At 44.9% G+C, this 18,645-nt stretch overlaps 1 protein-coding gene and 1 long non-coding RNA gene across 3 annotated transcripts in view; one reads left to right on the forward strand and one right to left on the reverse strand.

Annotated features, from left to right (window-relative positions):
- Positions 1-16,979, reverse strand: part of KCNN2 (potassium calcium-activated channel subfamily N member 2) — a 91,389-nt gene extending 74,410 nt beyond the window's left edge. The window contains exons 1-3 of one of the 2 annotated variants that reach the window (XM_081880419.1): positions 16,922-16,979; positions 14,048-15,297; positions 12,291-12,386 (exon numbers count right to left, since the gene is read on the reverse strand). In XM_081880419.1, the coding sequence (XP_081736545.1) occupies positions 12,291-12,386; positions 14,048-15,297; positions 16,922-16,943 (1,368 nt within the window). In that variant the 5' untranslated portion in view covers positions 16,944-16,979. The remainder of the gene's footprint in view (positions 1-12,290; positions 12,387-14,047; positions 15,298-16,921) is intronic. The other variant, XM_081880420.1, reaches the window with a different exon arrangement.
- Positions 15,458-18,645, forward strand: part of LOC309352252 — a 100,409-nt gene continuing 97,221 nt past the window's right edge. The window contains exon 1 of the long non-coding RNA XR_014161197.1: positions 15,458-15,688. This is a non-coding gene — a long non-coding RNA (uncharacterized lncRNA). The remainder of the gene's footprint in view (positions 15,689-18,645) is intronic.

Here is an 18,645-nt window from a genome sequence, read left to right on the forward strand (position 1 = left end):
TTGTATACAGGGAAGTGTAGTGTTAGGTAAGCTACTGATATAAAAATAAAATATTGTGACACCTCAAACACTAAGGGCAATATCCAACTGCTGCCCTTGCACAAGGACAAAGACTTTGGATCCATCCACTCATGGAAGAGGAAGGCAATATTTGCCATCTACCCCTGCCCAGCACTCCCCATCAACACACTGCAAATCTGTGGGAGCGGGAATTGGCAAAATGTCAAAGACTGGGTGCCTGCTTGCTGGCACAGCAGTGTTAGGAGGCACTAATTGGATATCCTCCTAACCCTAACAAATTTATTATGGCATAATAAAATGTGTGCCCAAAGGGATAATAAAGTCTTTAAGATAAGGTTACCAGATTTTTTTTTCAAAGAATCCGGGGACACATTTTTTTTTTGAAAAGACAAAAAAAAAGTTATTTAAAAAGTTATTTTTTAAAAAAATAAGAAATATCTTCTCTTCTGTGGTCTACTCTGTCACGCGGCCTTCCTCTGGACCCAGCCTGCTCTCTTGGAGTGCTAGCCACCGTGGAGTGGGCTGGGGCCGGGCCTGGGCTTGGCCTTGTGACCTTGCCCTCCAGGTGCTCTCCTATCTCTTCTCTGCAGCAGCAGCGGCACGGCAAGGTCAGGGCTCCCCTCTTTTTTCTCCTTCCTCTTTCTCTCTTCTCCTTCTCCCTGCGTCATCTCCAGGGTTTTCCTGGCCCCGGAGCACCACTGGGCAGTCAGCCGGGTGTTCTCTCTCCTGGTTCGATTTGGGTCACGGGGGGGGGGGGAGGCTGGTCAGCGGTTCCCCCAGTTGACGCACCATGCATCCCTGATTCCCCCTTGGCAGTGGCAGTGGCGGTGGTAGCGGCAGTCTCAGTAGCCCGGAGCCGGCCTGGTACCACAGTTGGCTCTGGCTGGCTTCAGGAGCTGTCCGCTGCCGTGGCGCCCGTCATTTTGTCTCGCCGGAAGTCCCCATATGATGTGTCTTGTGCCATGGAACCAATCATGCAACATTCATTCCCTACTAATAAATCTGCAACACTTAAAACATAAATCCGGGGACATTAAATGAAATCTGGGAACATTCCAGGGACAGATTTTGTCCGGGGACAGATTTGTAAATCCAGGGACTGTCCCCGGGAAACGGGGACATCTGGTAACCATACTTTAAGGTGCCACAGAACTGTTTGTTTTGCTAAAACAAACTAACCCAGCTACCCTTCAGGAGACAGATAGTAGTTAAGGATTATTGAATATCACCGGGGCAGTGACCCCAAAAGAGGCATTTTCTGCCACTGCCTGTGAACCTTAGAATGGACCCAGGTATGACTGAAATAATAATGATTGATAATTACAACCCAAGGAGGGTAGAGAAATAAAACAATATGCAATCTTCTAGATCTATTGCTCTGTTCAAACTTCAGATTGCCAATAGTCCTCCTGTTCATCAACTTCCCCTTCTGATATTATACTTCTTAAGGGGGTTATACATGAACAGGTCAAAAGAAGTACATTTCACCAATGCACCAGAACTTGTTGCACCAGTGACAGTGTTGCCTTCCAGAGATAATGCCAATTTTCACCAAAAAAAGCAATAAATAGCCCAAGGCATGTACTGTAAAAGGTTTCTTTTCACTAAAAATGCCTGCCTCGTTCTGCCAATTTTATATATTACAGCAAGATGCTGAAAGGTGGGATTTAATATTCAAGCTTTGCTGAAAGATGCAATTTGTAATTTAAACATGCCAAATTATTCTGACAGCAAAGTTGTGTTTTATGTTTCAGTTCAAGATCTTTGGCAGCCCATCTGACCAAATATGATGTCCCATTTGGCAGTATTTGTTACACTACAAATCCAAACAAGTGTCTGTCCAACGTTTTTTTGAAAATCTGCAAGGAAGGAAATTCTATAACCCCACTAAGCAGCTTATTTCACTGCTTAACTGCTCTTACATGATATTTTTTAAAATTACCCAAAATGTAACTTCCTGTAAATTAAGCCTACTCCTTCTTGTCCTGTTCTCAAGTGATGCAATGAACAATTGTATTTTTATCCACTCATATATTTCACAATATTTGAAGTTTGCCAACACAACTGCTAATCTTTTAGCACACCAGATTTGATGACATGCAAAATACCATTCAGCTGAATAATCTGTTTATTTTAAACAAGAGGCACATTCTACAAAGACAGAAGGACTATGAAGTCTCACCCCCCCAAAATGATTGTTAAATAAGTTCTACAGGAGCCAGAAGCACAATATCAAGACTAAAAATAAAACCTCAGTCTGTTCTGCATTCACAATTCAAAAATATATACAGAAGCTAGGTGTGGCTTTGTCTGCTTTTGTGCTGACCAATGATGACAAACTCCAGAACTTTACTTTTATAGAATGGTAAAATTCAAATGATGCCTTTCTTCTAGTAATCCTATTGTATAAGGTTTTTACAAATGTGACATGAATATAAATCTTCAAAACATCTGCTGCTAACAATGACTTGGAAACAAACTAATAATGAACTGCTTATTGTCTGTTTTAACACAGCTATTGTTTCTGAGTAAACAAGCAATTCTATAAAAGGACATTTATGTTTCTTAATAAGTCTGCCAATTTTCCAATGGTGAGAAGTTCAATTTGTAGTTGAAAAGTTATCTAGCTTATTCTCTAGTTTTGATACAAACAGGAGAAAAAAATATGACTTGTATTCTAAATCACCATTCTGTGATCAGTTGATCTTTCCATGTATTTATTTTATTTATAATAATACTTCTGATCCACCAAATCAATAGGAGCATTAAACCATTATAAAACACAGAAAGGTTTTGCTTGTTTAAAGACCTCTTCAATGAGCTGAACTCTTTCCATGAACAGAAGAGCAAAAACTCCAAGCATTTGTATTTTCTCAGTTAAACAAATCCTAACACTGGTTGGAGAGAAGGGGAATACAAAAAGGTTGTGGAGCCGCCACCACAACTGAACCTATGCTCCTCACACCACCCAGGACAGAAGGGAAGGGAGTAAAATCCATGTGTTTTTTGCTGCACAAGCTTTTAGGCCAGACCAAGAGGTCTAAATCATGCCCCTTTGTGGGTGTTAGCCAGTAGACTCTTGGCTGTCTCCACTTGGCCACACACACACACACACACACACACACACACACACACAAACACACAGAACACCTCATTTTGTTCCCTTCCACCATACTCTGCAACTGCAGTGGGACCTCCGTAGAAGCAAAGCCCTCTATCCAATCCACTGGTGGAGGCATCCAGATAAGGGTTTAGGATTTCTGCCTTAGATAGAGTAGAAGGGAGACTAGAATATTATTCCAGGAATAATGGGACAGCAAGAGAAACCACTTGAGAGAGGAAGAAACCCTGAGGCTGCTGATGGTAGCAAACCTGGTGGAGCAAATGTTACAGGCAATGAAGTGTCAGGGTATGAAAGCAGAAAGATAAAGTGAGTGGCTAAGGTAAGGGAAACCTTTGAAGGAAGGATGAGTAGCCTGTGCTGTGTCTTGCACAGGGATTTTTTTATATATATATTAAGACCACTTATCTCTCTTACTGTAGACTAAACCATACCCTTTAGCTCAGCGTTACAATCCATTTCTTCATTGCAAAACAGCATTAAGAGCTGACAATTTGAAGAGAATAAGCAACAGCAAGGGTGCTTAACCCTTCCATCATTTCTTCCCCCACCTGGAAGCTCTCAGAAGCTGCTGGAAACTCTCACAAAATGAGACAGCAAGGGAAGTTGCAGGTGGGGATGGAGTCAGCACCTTTTCCCCTATTGTGTGCACACCCTAAATATTCTACAATTAAAACTAAAAACCGTAAGAGAATAAAACAGTCTATATCATCTGAGGACAACATCTTGTGCAGAAGATACCTGCTATTTAAAAGTGTGTCCATGGGAACATGCACAGCAAGGAATCAAGAAACATAAGTCTCTCCTCACAGTGAGTTTTACTGCATGTACCGGTAATTTGAAATTACATATCTGCAGAAGTCAATGGCACTGAAATCGATCCATTCTAGATCTGTTTCAATGTTATTTGCAATTGTAACCACCAATATGCAAGGTTTTTGGTTCTTCATCTAACACGGGGCGTCTCAAATTCCTAGCAGGATGGGTACAACAACTTGCAGTGCAATAAGTAGAATGGGGTGTGTGAGTAGGCAGTTGATTCAGAGGACAACATCAAAGGAAGATAACAGGAGGGCTGAGCAAATCCTGATTTTCCAAAAAAATAAAACCCACAAAAAAACCCACACCTTTTCATTCAAAGAGTCAGAACCTTAGGGAGGAAAACTAAAACCTGGTTTCTGATGTGCCATTAGCAGAATTATAGTTGTAATAACCTAAATGTGACATTTTCATTGAAGCTGATGGAGCACTGCAGACATAAGTGAAAGGGATGCAAATGTAAGGGATTGAATATACCTTGATCCTTTAAAGGTAATTGTTTTAAATGTGAATTAGGCTTGCCTTGGGAATAACGGTCACCATCAAACCCCACAAGAACAAAGGCTCCTAGTAGAAATTCAGCGACAGTAATATTAAAGAGAAGAGAGTACACGTATCGCACACTGTGTAATTTCTTATCTGTGGGACAGAGAAGAAACCTAAGATTTATGGGCAGAAATGCTTATGAGGCAATAGCATCTAATGCTAAAGTGTGCTAGATTTCCTCCTCTGTTGTGGCTGCTCTCCTTTATTTAAGTGCTCTTTCACTGCCAGCCTTTTTGGAGCCATGGGCACATTTCCAAACCAGATGAACTGCTGGCAGCACCAACACCAACCACACACTGCAGCCTATTATATTGGCTACAATTGAATGCTACTTCCAAGACTCATTTTGTGGGGGGGTTGGGGGTTGGTGTGGACACCAGGGAAAGCCTCTGCCCATGCAACTATGTGTGTGATGTTAGTCAGTGGCATAGCAAGGTCAGGTGGTAGCCGGTGTGGATTTTTTTTTGTCACTCCTCCCGCTCCCGCACTGAAATTGCAATCTTTCAAAGAGAGCCATGCAGGCGATCCCGATGCAGATCCCACCTCCCCCATCCTCCCTCCGCCCCCCTCTGTCAAAGATAGCTGCACAGGCGATCCCAATGTAGATCTCCATCCACCCCGTCAAAGAAAGCCACGCAGGCGATGCTGTTGCTGGTCCTGATACGGCTCCTTCTCACCTCCCTCCTCTCCTCTCCACCAGCGCATGACCACTCTCTCTCTCCCCCCTCAAACCAGCTGGGCTGCAGAGCTCTCCTAGACACCACTTCTCCTCCCCACCCCTCACCCCCAAACCAGCGTGCCTTGGCCCTTAAATGAAAGGCGAAAGCAGGCGACCACAGCCACTCCCGCCTCCATGCCCTTCTCAGGAGTCCACATCAGCCCCAGATGGACCCTGCTTTGCCCCATGAGTAGCACAGCTTTGACCACGGCCACACAGACATGCACACATCACCTGAGCGAGGGCAGGGCATGGACGGGCTGGGGGAGAAGGGTCTGACCAACCACGCATGCGCCCGGCCACAGAGGTGGGAAGGGGACGCATCAGCGTTGCAATGCAACTCAACCCCGCTCGGTTCCACTACACAGGCAGCGTCGAGTTCAGCAGCATTTTGTCACCCCCCTTATGATGGCACCCAAGGCGGACCGCACCTCCCCGTACCCCCTTCCCACGCCCCGATGTTAGTGACCCCTGATGACCTACAAGTGCCTAATTCCTGCCAAGCATGAGGTCTGCAGACCTCCCCTTTTAGGATTTATCTCTTTAAGCATTACATAAGTTGTAAAACAATGTGATACGTAAATCTGATGACAAATTTCACTGTCTTTATCTCACTGCGTTTATTTCCAATGACTTGCAAGACACAACATGATGCAACTTGGATATATAAAATAAGAGGGAGGGATAGTGTCACATTAAACAATTAATTGAGAGGCATCACAGATATGCATTCATAATAATAAAAACACTGTGCTATGACACACAAATTCAGGAATCCCGATCAATGCAAAAACATCAATATGAATATATAGATTGTTACTTGCTTATATGTCCTTATAGGTGTGTACTTGCTTGGATCTACCTTGGTGGTGTTTGCCTCAAGGTAAGCCTGATGCCCCAAAATAAAATACAATATTTCACTAGTGATAAAACAGAGACCTAGGTCATGGGTAGGCAAACTGAGGCCCGGGGGCCGGATCCGACCCAATTGCCTTCTAAATCCGGCCCGTGGACGGTCCGGGAATCAGCGTGTTTTTACATGAGTAGAATGTGTCCTTTTATTTAAAATGCATCTCTGGGTTATTTGTGGGGCATAGGAATTTGTTCTCTCCCCCCCAATATAGTCCAGCCCCCCACAAGGTCTGAGGGACAGTGGACCAGCCCCCTGCTGAAAAAGTTTGCTTACCCCTGACCTAGGTCTTCAGTCTGAGTGTTAGGCTTAAGCTTTATTTTGTATTCTCCACAGAATAGCAAACTCTGGGTCCACAGGCCATTCACTGAAGCACGAGGACAGCTATTTAAGAGCTCTGCAACATCATTATTTTTTGTAAGAACTATTTTAAGTACAGCCTGGTGTTTATGAGGTCCTACGAAAGAAAATGGAGGTACAAAGTGCATGGGGCTGGATTACTTAACATGCTCATTTTGGAATACACCTTTAAAAGCTCGTGAAAACATAAGAAATAGGAAAAATAACTGTATATGTTATCTTCTGTGATTCAGGAGTATGCAGTTATAATCAGGCAATCCACAACACACACACACAGTTTGTTTTATACAAAACAACATAAGGGTCTATGCATTTGAGAACATTACACAGTCACTTCTAACTAATGTGCATATTAATGTGCCAATGAATATTACAGTGCAATCCTGCCACTCAGGAGTAAGTCCTATTGAATTCAATGGGGTTCATTCCCAGGTTAACTGGGTAAGAACTTCAATTCTATGCAAACTTCCTTGGGAGTCAGTCCGAGTGAAACAAATAGCAGTTAACTGCCAAGTGGATGAGAAATAGTCAATCCAAACTTACGTTTCCCATTTCTTGAAAAGGTTAATATCAATCAGTAACTGACAGCCCACCACTATCTAGTATGTATTTTTCTGTACACTTTGGCTGTCCCGTCCAAAGAATGATACAGGATCTAAAACACCAACTACTTGTTATATTCAAAATTCTGTCAGACCATCAAGAACTAAATGTTACATATAGTTAACAGCCTAACATGCTACTCTTTCCTTTAAACTTTGCAATAACCTCCAAGTAACATTTTGCCTCCATAAGGTATGCTTTCCATTCTTAACCCATCCCCATTCAGCCACATACCAATGCCATCATATATGCTTTGCTTAAAAAAGAAGAAGGTAAAGGACCCCTGACAGTTAAGTCCAGTCGCAGATGACTCTGGGGTTGCGGCGCTCATCTTGCTTTACAGGCCGAGGGAGCCGGCTTTTGTCCGCAGACAGTTTTTCCAGGTCATATGGCCAGCATACCTAAGCTGCTTCGGGCACAATGAAAACCAAAACCAGAGAAGCACAGAAACGCCGTTCACCTTCCCGCCGGAGCGGTACCTATTTATCTACTTGCACTGGTGTGCTTTCGAACTGCTAGGTTGTGGCAGGAGCTGCGACAGATCAACGGGAGCTCACCACATAGCAGGGATTCAAACCACCGACCTTCTGATCAGCAAGCCCAAGAGGCTCAGTGGGCCACAGCTCCACCCGCGTCCCTATGCTTTGCTTACTATCATGCTAATCAGAGACAGCAAAAAAACAGAAAACGTAGCTTGACAACTTGAAAAGGTACCACCAGTAACAATGAACTGTACTGGGCTACATGTACCATTGGATTGACTTACTGTAAGGCAATCCACAGATCTTTTATTGATCTTTCAACCACACTGAAGCCGTTGTACTAAATAAATAGGTATGACTGACTTTCAAATCTCTCATACAACATTTACTGAAAAATACTGCATTTCTTTAAATTCGAGAACCTTTGTCCTCTTTTTTTTTTACAAGAACATAAGCTCATGTTTTGGTGCTCGATGAGCATTAATTATGTGGCTATAACAACATAGTGCTAAATAAGGTATCACCCGCACTGCATGTTCATAATCATATGGCTCACTTATGCTGAAAACCATGAAGATATGAGTCCTATGCAGAAAATCAATCAAATCTGCTACTCTTCATACCTCATGCATATTTCAAAGAGTGACTTTATTCACATGCATGTGCATCCACACACACATATATATATTTGCAAATGAAGCAAGAATTCAAAGACTGAACAAACACTGTAGTATTTTCAGATACAACTAATTAGTTTACCCTTTTTTCTTGGGCTTCCCCTTATTTTGGAAAGCTGGGATGAAGCCTTCCAAGTTATGTGTTATTACTTGCCGTATTCTATAAAGGGGAAGACCATTACTGCATGTGGGGAAATGATATTCTTCACAAAAGCTCCCCTACAAAAATTGAAATTCTTAATTTACACTCAAAAAGGCATTGGTGCTGTGTTAGGATTTTCTTTCCAGTAAGCATGTGTTTTACAATCATTATTGTAGGAAAAAGCATACCTCCCTCTATTGGCCTGAAGCACGATCTTCATATTATGCAATGTGTGCCTCAGTAAACATCTGCAAAAACTTTATATTTAAAATAATTCTAAAATGGTATGAGTATTGTAATTGTGCTCCGTTCTAAAGAAAACGACTTCGCATAAGTATCACTTTTTGACAGAAATGCTATTTAGAAGGCAGGTCTCTGTCAAATGCCAAAATTCTATGCACACTTATTGGAGCAGAAACGTTAATTTGTTTTGCTGATGGACTTAGAATGAAGATTAGGCTTAGCACAGATGTCAGTTTCCAAGGGTTGCAAAATCTTTGGAACTGAACTGGCCAAATACAATACTACGAAGATTTCCAAGTGAGTGGTCATCACCTCTGAATACCCTCCACAAGACTGCGGGGTTTAATACCTTCTCTCTTACAAGCTGCTCACATCCTTTCTCCTTTGTGTTTCACCAGATTATGCAAACAGCGAATGTAGCATATTTTAGCAGCATGTATGTACATCATAAAAAATAAATAAGCCATTCATCTCTATTCAAAAATGTCTTTTAACTAAATTTCAATATTCATCTGACACTGGATTTCCAGAAATACTTTGAATCACAGTGCATATTCCCTTTCCTATATGTTCACGTACACATTTACTTTCGGGGCAAAAGATGTTAAATTGCATAAACAAGTATTAGCAAAACTTCTGATGCCAAGAGCTGTCCACAGTGCTGAAGGTGAAAGCCTGTACTGTGTACAGACCTGGTGATTTTTCTTTCTTTCTATAGAAATTGAGCTTTAAAAATATATAGTGAAACTCTTCCCTACGCCCTCAATGGAAAATAGTGAAGTCAGGCTGCCTACTGATGTAGATTTATATGCTATCTAAAAGCTTTTATACCAGAACTAAAAATAGCCACTGCCAAGGCTTAGAAAAACAACACTATACAAGTGTTTGAACTTTCTATCACTAAGATATCTGGGGAGTATGATACTGGAAAGCCTAAGGAAATTATTTGTACTGGAAGGTTTCCTGTGATACTTTTTGGAACTAAAATGAACCCTTATTTTAATCCTTAGCAAGAGAGACAGAGAGAGAACACATTTGTTAAGCTAATATTCCTGGTTACGATGTAATGCTATTTCCTTCAGGACTAAAATATTTATTGCAACATAATTAGAGAAAAATGTTCCTGTCTGTTGTTTCTCCTAACTTGTGTTGATTACACTTCTTTTCAGAATACATTTAAATAGTCACAGGTAACTTAGACAAATTATAACGCAGAACTACATCATCCACAGAAGTGAATGAGCTCAAATCACTGCATACATGATTTCCCCACAACTATCCACCCCAAAATAGCTAGTTGCTGCTGATTTTGTGGGCACTGACTCTTGCTGTCCTAATTTTCTATCATCTGGTCATGAGAGAGCAGGTGGATATTTCACAAGGGGAAACTAAAGGATGTAAAGGATGTAATGAGGTCATTGTGGTCAGAAAGAAAGAAAAGCCCAGACTTCATTTGAAGATTTGCAATGTACCAATAATTTCACAAGAATACCCTGCTGTCTACAGTAGCCAGATTTAAAGGAGTACCACTGTACTACTATCACTATTTAATTAGGCTTTTAAGATACAACAACAATAATGGCAATTACTGGTAAAACAAATCATCATCAGTTACTGACACCCACTTTACAAAGGTAGTGAATTTAGAAGTAATCACATAACTGTAATAAAAGGTTAATTTTTATTGCATTTACCAGCACCTACATAAATATATCACGGGGGGGGGGGGGGATTCACCAGCATAAAGTATTTGTAAGGTTATAACTCGCCAAACTCTTTACTTGGGTTCAAATGCTCAAGAATAAATTATTTGAACACTGATGTTCAGAACTTTGTCACTTAACTGGTTGTAGGCAATGCTGATTTTATAACATACACCACCCAATCATTTGAATGTTTACTCAGAACTAAGTTGCATTGTGTTCAGTGAGATTTGCTCTAGGGAAGCAGGAAAAAAACTTGCACAGCCCTATATTGATTTGAATTGATTTATTTGCATATACTTACTTGCAAATAAAGATTGATCTTTTTACAAAAGTGCTACAAATCAAATATCTGTTTAAAGAAATGTAAACTATATTCCTGTTATCCATTTTAAATGCTTAGTACAATTATATTCTTCTTTTTTTATGACAAGCAGTAAGCTTCTTCAGGCTTCACATGACTCCTGAGGGGATATTTTATTTGCATTACTGAAAATGATGTACTATTATTGTGATTTGAAACATATTAGCTCAGATTTACTGGGGAAGATGTGCATGAAAAAATATTGGTAAATAAGTTATGGTGGGTTCCAAAAGGGGGAAAATGAGATTTCTTTTTTAAAAAATAGTAATAATACTGTCTCACTTTCACACAAGCAATCCTATGGTTTGTGCTAAGAAGTATGAACCTAAAGCTGGGAGGAAGGTTTGATAAGACTGTGATCCTACTCAAGCCTACCTGAGAGTAAGTCCCATTGCACTTCAGTGGGACATACTTCTGAATAGATATGTACATATGTACATTGTTAATGCATTTTTTTAAAATGTAAATTTTCTTTCTACTAGAGCTACAGTACAAGTTAAGAGAAACATATCCTGTGACCTTGAGCCATACAACACACTACCTGAGAAAGAACCTTCAGGATCTATGGTTTGGTTTGAAAATGCTCAAAAACACTTCACAATTACGATTGCCTATTACATGCTGGTATTTTTCTCCATCAATTAAAGAAAAAGCCTTGGTCCTTGAAAGATATTAGCTATTGCTTTTATAAGAAGTTCTCTGTGATAATTGAACAGCATTCTATAGGAATACATTGTACCCTTCACACAGGACAGTATTACTACACTGAGATAGTTTTCATCCCATGCATACTTCCTTGGGTGTAAGGAATACTGAAATAAGTGAATCTCCCAAGTAAGCACATACAACATCAGGGTGCACATAGGGGAAACCATACACCATTACTTGTGAAGCACACAATTGTATTTGTGATACACAAATACAAGTAATTCAGTCAGGAAGACACATTTCGTAAGCAACAGAAGACACTTTTTCCAATTCAGAGACAATGTCCTTAGAGGAAAAAACATATCTAAATCTTGAAAGGGACTGATCTTCCAAACTACTTTTACTTAAAGAAAAAGCTAATCATCGGCCCTTTAAACAAAACTGTGCTTTGCTGATTTAAAAAAAGAATATCATTTTGGTTCATTACTGGAGTTTTGCAAACCTTGTGACAAGGATGAATTGAATTTAAACCTGTTATAACCTTTTATCCCCACCCGCAACAAGTCTATCTTTGTATAATAGACATCTAGCACAGCAGCACCAAGGTTTGATATTTGGAGGTGACTGAAGAGTCCACAATTAGTCATATGATCCTGTATGGATTAGCATAACATGCAGTTGTTGTAGAAGAATGGGCAGGCATTAAAGCTCTTCATTTTGCATTAATAAATTGCCATTGAGGGCTAGAAAAGCACATCTAGTACATGCAGACTAGGGTACTCAGATATTGGAAGTGACAATATAGCTAGTAGCTCCTAAGACATTGCACTGTTAACTCTTTAGTAAGAATGCATCAATGCAATCTGCTTAGTTTCACAGAAACGTCCTTGAAACACAGGTAGCAACAAGCCTCAGATCATAAGTGGAACGTACCTGAATTTCCCTTGCGTGGTATACAATAATCAGACCAAGCAGAATGATTGTAGAGAGGCTAATAAGGCATTTTAGGGCTAATGAATACAGCGACTCCTGCAAGAGAAAAATAGATGCTTTTTACACTGATCTTTGTGTCCTTCATCTTGAAGATCTCAGAGGGGAATACAGGCTATGTTTTGTAAGAAAGACTTTGCTCTTAAAAAACAACACCACCTTTAAAAGTATAGATCTTTACATTAAAAAGCAACAACACAGAACAAGATACAACTAATGAGCTAAGTGTAAACTCACTATTCTAGCAGAGCAACCCAGTACAATACTGGGAAGAGATAAACTCCTTTAAAGGCCTAGCAAAGCAACTGGGAGTGGAAAAAGTCACCCCAAAAAAACGTTACATGCAGGTCTAACTACACTGGGCAAGCCTTTCTGGAATTAAAGCTATCTAAAAGGCAGTAATCTTGTAAGGGATGCTAAAACCATTGATGCAAGGCATTTAAACAGCTGGCTTTTCCAGTTATTATCTTATCAAGGCATTATCCGATTGTCTGTCCCCCGTCAGCTTTGCAGTGTGGTAACAAAGAGGCAGGGTTTTAACACACAGCTGTCGCTGCTCAGTTCAGGAGATACAAGCAGCAAGTGCCTGCATACCAGATGCGGGGCATCTTAGTGTAGAAAGCGTCCACACAGCATTCATTCAGAATGTAGGGATGAAGAATGATTATGGGGAAAATCTTACTAGGCTAACATGGATTGGCTGTGCAAGTTAGCAAGTTCCTCTGTTACTCCTTGCATAGTATGGTGTGCAATGTAGCAGATGCACGATACACATTCGTTCTACAGCAAAGCATGCATGGATGGGCATTTTAAACATCTGCAGGAAAAGCAAGCAAACTCCAAGCCACCCTGCAAGGTTCCCCAAAATAGCGGCAAACGAAGGCTATTTTCCAGTGTAAGTAGCTATGGGAAATATCTACAGCTCTCTGGCTGGAACAGTCCCACAGATTTCCTAGGTAGACTGTGGCCGTAGCAATAGGAATCTCTGGATATGCAGTCTGTAGGATTAACTTCCAAGTAACAGAGTTTACAGGACTGGAGCACTTGGCTGCATTCCTAAAGGCACTTCCTTGGAAGTTAATGCCATTACAGTAATTGGCACTTTCTCAGTAAGTGGATGTATTCAGGATGGGGGTTTCAAAGTGGTTATCTGCCCCGTTGGAGGAAGTAAGCAATATTGAAATTAGTGGCTAAGTAAGCAGGTGGGACATTAGAAAACCACATTACTTGTGAAGCACAACTGCATTTGGGTGTGACCTACACAAAAACAGTTCGGTTTTAACACACAGCTGTAGTAGCTCAGTTTTAACATACACAAAAACAGTTCAGCCGGGAAGCCACATTTCCTGAGCAACAGAGCGCACTTTTCCCAATTCAGAGACAATGTCCTTATGGGGGCGGGGAGAGGATATGACAATAGGAACTGCTACAAAGAGGGAGAAAGATGTGGAAAGGAGAGGGAAAATTATAAAGTGGGAAAGGGAAGAAGGAGAGGAAAGGAATGGATGGAGGGGGACAAGAAAGGAAACATGGAGGGGAAAGAAAGAAAGAAAGAGAGAGAGAGAGAGAGAGAGAGAGAGAGAGAGAGAGAGAGAGAAAGGAAGGAAGGAAGGGAGGGAGGGAGAGAGGAACAGAGAAGAAGAGAGGACACACAGCGAGGCCAGGGATGCGAGGCGGGCGCTGCGAGGGGCAGCAGGTACCTTGGTGTAGGCGCCCCACGACAGCTCGGTCTCGATGACCATGACCACGATGCCGAACATGCCGAAGATGAGCGCGTAGTCGCTGAGGCGCTTGCGCTTCTCGAAGAGCGCGCGCCGGTGTCCCAACTTGTAGCCGATGTTCTGGTTCTTCTTCTTGCTCGACTTGCTGCCGCCGCCGCCGCTGTTGGTCTGGCTGCCTCCTCCTCCTCCGCCGCCGCCGCCGCCCGAGGATCCGTAGAGCGCCAAGTTGTTGGAGTTGTTGTGCTCGGGCTTGGACACCACGATCTCCGGGCCGGCGCCGCTGGCCGAGGAGGCGGCGGCGGCGGCAGCAGCGGCCGCCGAAGCGCTGGGACTGGCGTGCGAGGGAGGCGGCGGCGGCGGCGGCGGGTGAGGCTGCAGCGGCTGCGACTCGGAGTCGAGCTCGTGCAGGTTCCTGCGGGACGAGCTGAGGTTGCTGAGAGGACGCATGACGCCGCCGTTGTATCTGCAGCTGCTCATGGCTATTTCCGTGAAGGGGTTGCTTTCCCGCCGCTGCTGCTGGGACGCTGCGGGCTGGCTGTGGCTGCCTGCGCTGCCGACGCTGCTGCTGGGGCTTCCCGCCTGCTGCTGCTGCTGCGGCTGCGGCTGGACGCTATGGCACGGCTGGTAGTAGTGGGAGTGGTGGTGGTGGTGGTGGGGCTGGGGCTGGGGCTGGGCGTAGTGGTGGGGCTGCCTGGGCGCACTGGCATGGCTGGAAGGGGTCAGCTCGCTCACGTTGAGCTGGCTGCCCGGGCGCGACGAGGCTGCGGAGCACGAGAGCGGCGTCGACGAGCGCGCCCGGAAGGCGCCCGCCGCCGAAAGGGGCGACGAAGTGCGGAGCAGCAGCGGCAGGTTATCTCCCGCGCCCGACGCAGCGCCGTAGTGAGCAGCGCAGCAGGTCTTGCACTGGAGGCACGGGCTGCGCTGCTGCTGCTGCTGCTTGTCTTGAGCGTGGCGCTGCTGCTGCTGCTGCTGGCAATGCGGGTGTGGGCGCTGCTGCTGCTGCTGCTGCTGCTGCTCTGAGCAGAAGCCCGGCTGGAACTGCAATGGTGTTTCCATCTCCGAGCTGTTAAAGCTGCAGGAGGACCAGGCGGTGGTGCACCCTGCGCAATGCGTTATGGTCGGCAGAGGGGAGTCCTGTTGCCGCCACGACGGGCCCATCGCGGCTCCCGTAGAATCCAGGCGCCGAGTCCGATTGGTCGGGCGCACCAAAACAACGGGCATCACGTCACCTGGAAAAGGCGGGAGGGTTGAGGGGGGGCGAGAGAGAGAGAGAGAGAGAGAGAAAGCGAGCTGCAGCGTGAGGAGGAGAAGAAAAGCGCGCGAGGAGCAGGCGCGGGGGGGGGGGGGAGAGAGAGAATCCCAGGAGCTGCGCGTGCCGCCGCCGCCGCCGCCGCCTCTGCTGCTGGTGGCGCTGCCAGCCACGGGGGCGCGCGCTTCTCCTCTTCCCTCCTCCTCCTCCTTTTCCTCTTCTCCGCCCGCCCGGGGGGGATTCCTCCTCCACCTGCCACCGCCAGACACTCACTGCAGTGGCAGCCCCGGCGGGAGGAGCGGGGGGGGGGCTGTCACCAGCACCACCCGCTGCTGTTGCTGCTGCTGCTGCTGCAAGAATTGCTCAGGCAGGTAAGGGTTATTTCTCTCCCTCCCCCAATCCCCTCCCCTCCTCCAAACTCCCCTTAATCTGGTTTGCAGGGCTTTCCCCCATGAACGAAACCCGCTCTATCGCCCCCCGCCCCGAAAAACAACAACGAGGCTGTGGTCTTGCAGCTCATCCCTTAACACCCCCAGCTCCGAAATAAAATAAAATAAGGCCATTGGTAGCCTTATTGTGTCTGGACGTGCAGCACAGGAGTTCCCTAGGGTGGTTCCGCTCGTGTGGATGTGACGTGCATGTAAGGCACTGGGCGAGGCTTTCCATTTGACTACGGATTCCCTAACGTTTCTAAAATTGCCCCCGACGGGGTCTTCTGTTCGCTGTATCAGGAGACCAGATAGGTTTAATTCGGATCTCATGGGTTTTTTTTGGGGGGGGGATCTAAGCCTTGGGCATGGAGCGCAAACAGGTCTCCCGGGTGATGTAACTGGGGGTTACCTCTAGCGGGGAGAAAGATGCGTGCATTGGGATGGGCGGGTGGGTGGCAATCCTCGAAGTATGTAATTTGAGAGCAGGAAAATGCAACCATGGCAGCAGTGGTAATAATAATAATAACAACCATAATAACACCCGCAATAACAGCAACAACAACAAGATCCCCGTCCTCAAGGCATTCGCTCCGAGTCCCATAGAGATTAGAGCAACACAACAGGAAAATCCCGTGCTCAAAGCCCTTGCTCCGGAGTAGCCCCATTGAAAAGCACAGAACGAGTCCGGAGTGAGAGCTGTGAAGCTTGCGGGGAGGGAGGGGGGAGACTGCGGAGGAAGCTTCCGACGAGGATTCCCGGCTCTGAACAAAGGGAAATCCCGGAATGCCAGTGTGAAAGGCGGTGCTCGCGCTCATTCGCGAGAGGAGGCAGGGAAGCGCTTTCCCATTGAAGGAGACGGAAGCGCGCGGGGGGGGGGGAGAGGGGGAGGGAGGGATTCTTTTAACCCTTTCGGGGCGCCTCCCCCGCACCCCAGGCCTCCTCCGCGCCAGAGGGCAAGAGGGCGGCGGCTGGCGACCTTTCCCATCAGCTGTCGCTTGGTGCTGGTGCTGCTGGCGGTGGGGAGTTGGCTGAGCCGCAGCCGCTTCCAGCGGGGCTGGGCCTTGGCGCGGGGAAGCCCTGGCAGGCGCAGGCGGAGGGAGGGAGGGGAGCCGCCTGCTTGGCTGGGGGCGGGGGTTTCCCCCGACCTCGCGAGCGCCTCGCTTGCTCGCGCACATTTACGCTTCTTCCGAAACATGCCGAGCGGCGTCCTGCTGCTGCCTCCCGTCGCTGGCTTCGGGGGGGGGGGGTGTCGGAGGGTCCGCCCCTGCGAGGGAGAGAGAGAGAGAGAGAGAGAGAGGAGCAACTCGGAGCCGCTGGGAGCTGTCCAGCCCGGGCCAATCCCTCTCCGTGCGGGCTTTCCTTTCTGGAGCCTCCAGCAGCGGGGTTTTCTGCAAGACAGAAACACACAGCAGTAATCCAGCCAGGCTGGTTGCTTAGCGCCTTTCTCCGCTCCGTCTTTTCTGCTTCTGAAAGCCCCACGGGCGGGAGGCTGTTCCTAAAACAATCCCATATAGAACTAGCCATATAGCCAAACCCATATAGCACGCAGAGAGAGGATACCGTAGAAATATAGGTGTACAAATCTACCGCTCATGCCAAGCCTTCCTTTATTTTAAAGCAGCACAGTCCAGTTGCAGATGCTTCCCAACTTCCCTCTCTCAGACCTTTTCCTAGCCCAGGATCGAAAGCCAGCTGAAAAACCGCACTGTAAATCCTGCAGCGCAAAACCTCTTTGTGCAGAGAGAGGCGTGTTGTGACCACAGTTAGGCAACGAAAAGGACTAATTTTGAACGATCCAGATGTTTGCATTTTATATTTGCATAGCTTGTGGCGATCTTCTTTAAATAATTTTGTTGTTGTCAGCCTTTGGCCCTGAATTGAACTAGAAAACTGAAATAAATAAATTAAACAGCCTGTACTGAATCTGAAGATATTTGTGCAGATAAAGCGTGTAGTTCGCTCCTGTTCACCAGGAGCTCTTTAGTCTAGCAAGCCAAAAGAAAGGCATTCACTTTTAAATTGTCGGATATTTTTGCCTCAGTTCCATTGTGTACACCAGTTCTGTAACGATTAGAGACAACCGTGGTGTATATACCATTCAGTGTTTCCATGATCATCTGCAGTGCACGATTAAAACCTTATATAGCCTGCAATTGCTTGTATTGCTTACCCCTTCGCCTGGATAAAATGAGATTGCACAAGGATTTGTGGTACAATAGGAGCACACTCCAATGATAATAAGGGGATGTGTGGGTAAGACTTACAGGGAAGGGAGTTAAGACCAATTCACAAAATGTTCCTGCATTTCTCTGAATCTGAGCCAATATGGTTCCAAGCAGCCATGTAGTCGGACAACCCAGGCTGTGAACATCTAGTCCTTGGAATTTAATGCAAACTAAATATGGGAGACCAAGATTCAATATAAGTTCAAGGTTCTTAATAAGTACAGGTTTCTTTCATGAGTGAATACTTGTTGACGGTACTGTCTGTCTCTGCTTTTTGGTGCTTCTCACATGATATGCTGATTAATGTGAAGTGAAAATGCCACAAGAACAGGGTCCAGGGACCCATTTATCAATTATTTTTAAAATAGTAAAGATGAAAATATTTGGTGAGGTTGTTGTGTGGACAAATTGTTCAAGGTTTAGTCCCTTTTCATTCATTTTTCCAGAAACATATCTTTAGAAAGATTAAACATTCTGGCCTTTGTGTGTGTGTGTTTTAAAACTATTAATGTTTTATTGGGAACTTAAACTTGAGAGACAGAAAAACCATCCATCAATAGCAGTTTTGTAGCTTCTTTTAGAAAAACCTACCTTGTGACTTTTACCAAACGTTTAAGAAGATTCATGTGGCAGGGACACTCCTTAGGGGTCAGCAAAAGCCAAACAGTGAAA

This window comes from Podarcis erhardii (genome assembly GCF_964252035.2).
Source record: "Podarcis erhardii genome assembly, chromosome: 11".
Classification (NCBI taxonomy): Eukaryota; Metazoa; Chordata; class Lepidosauria; order Squamata; family Lacertidae; genus Podarcis; species Podarcis erhardii.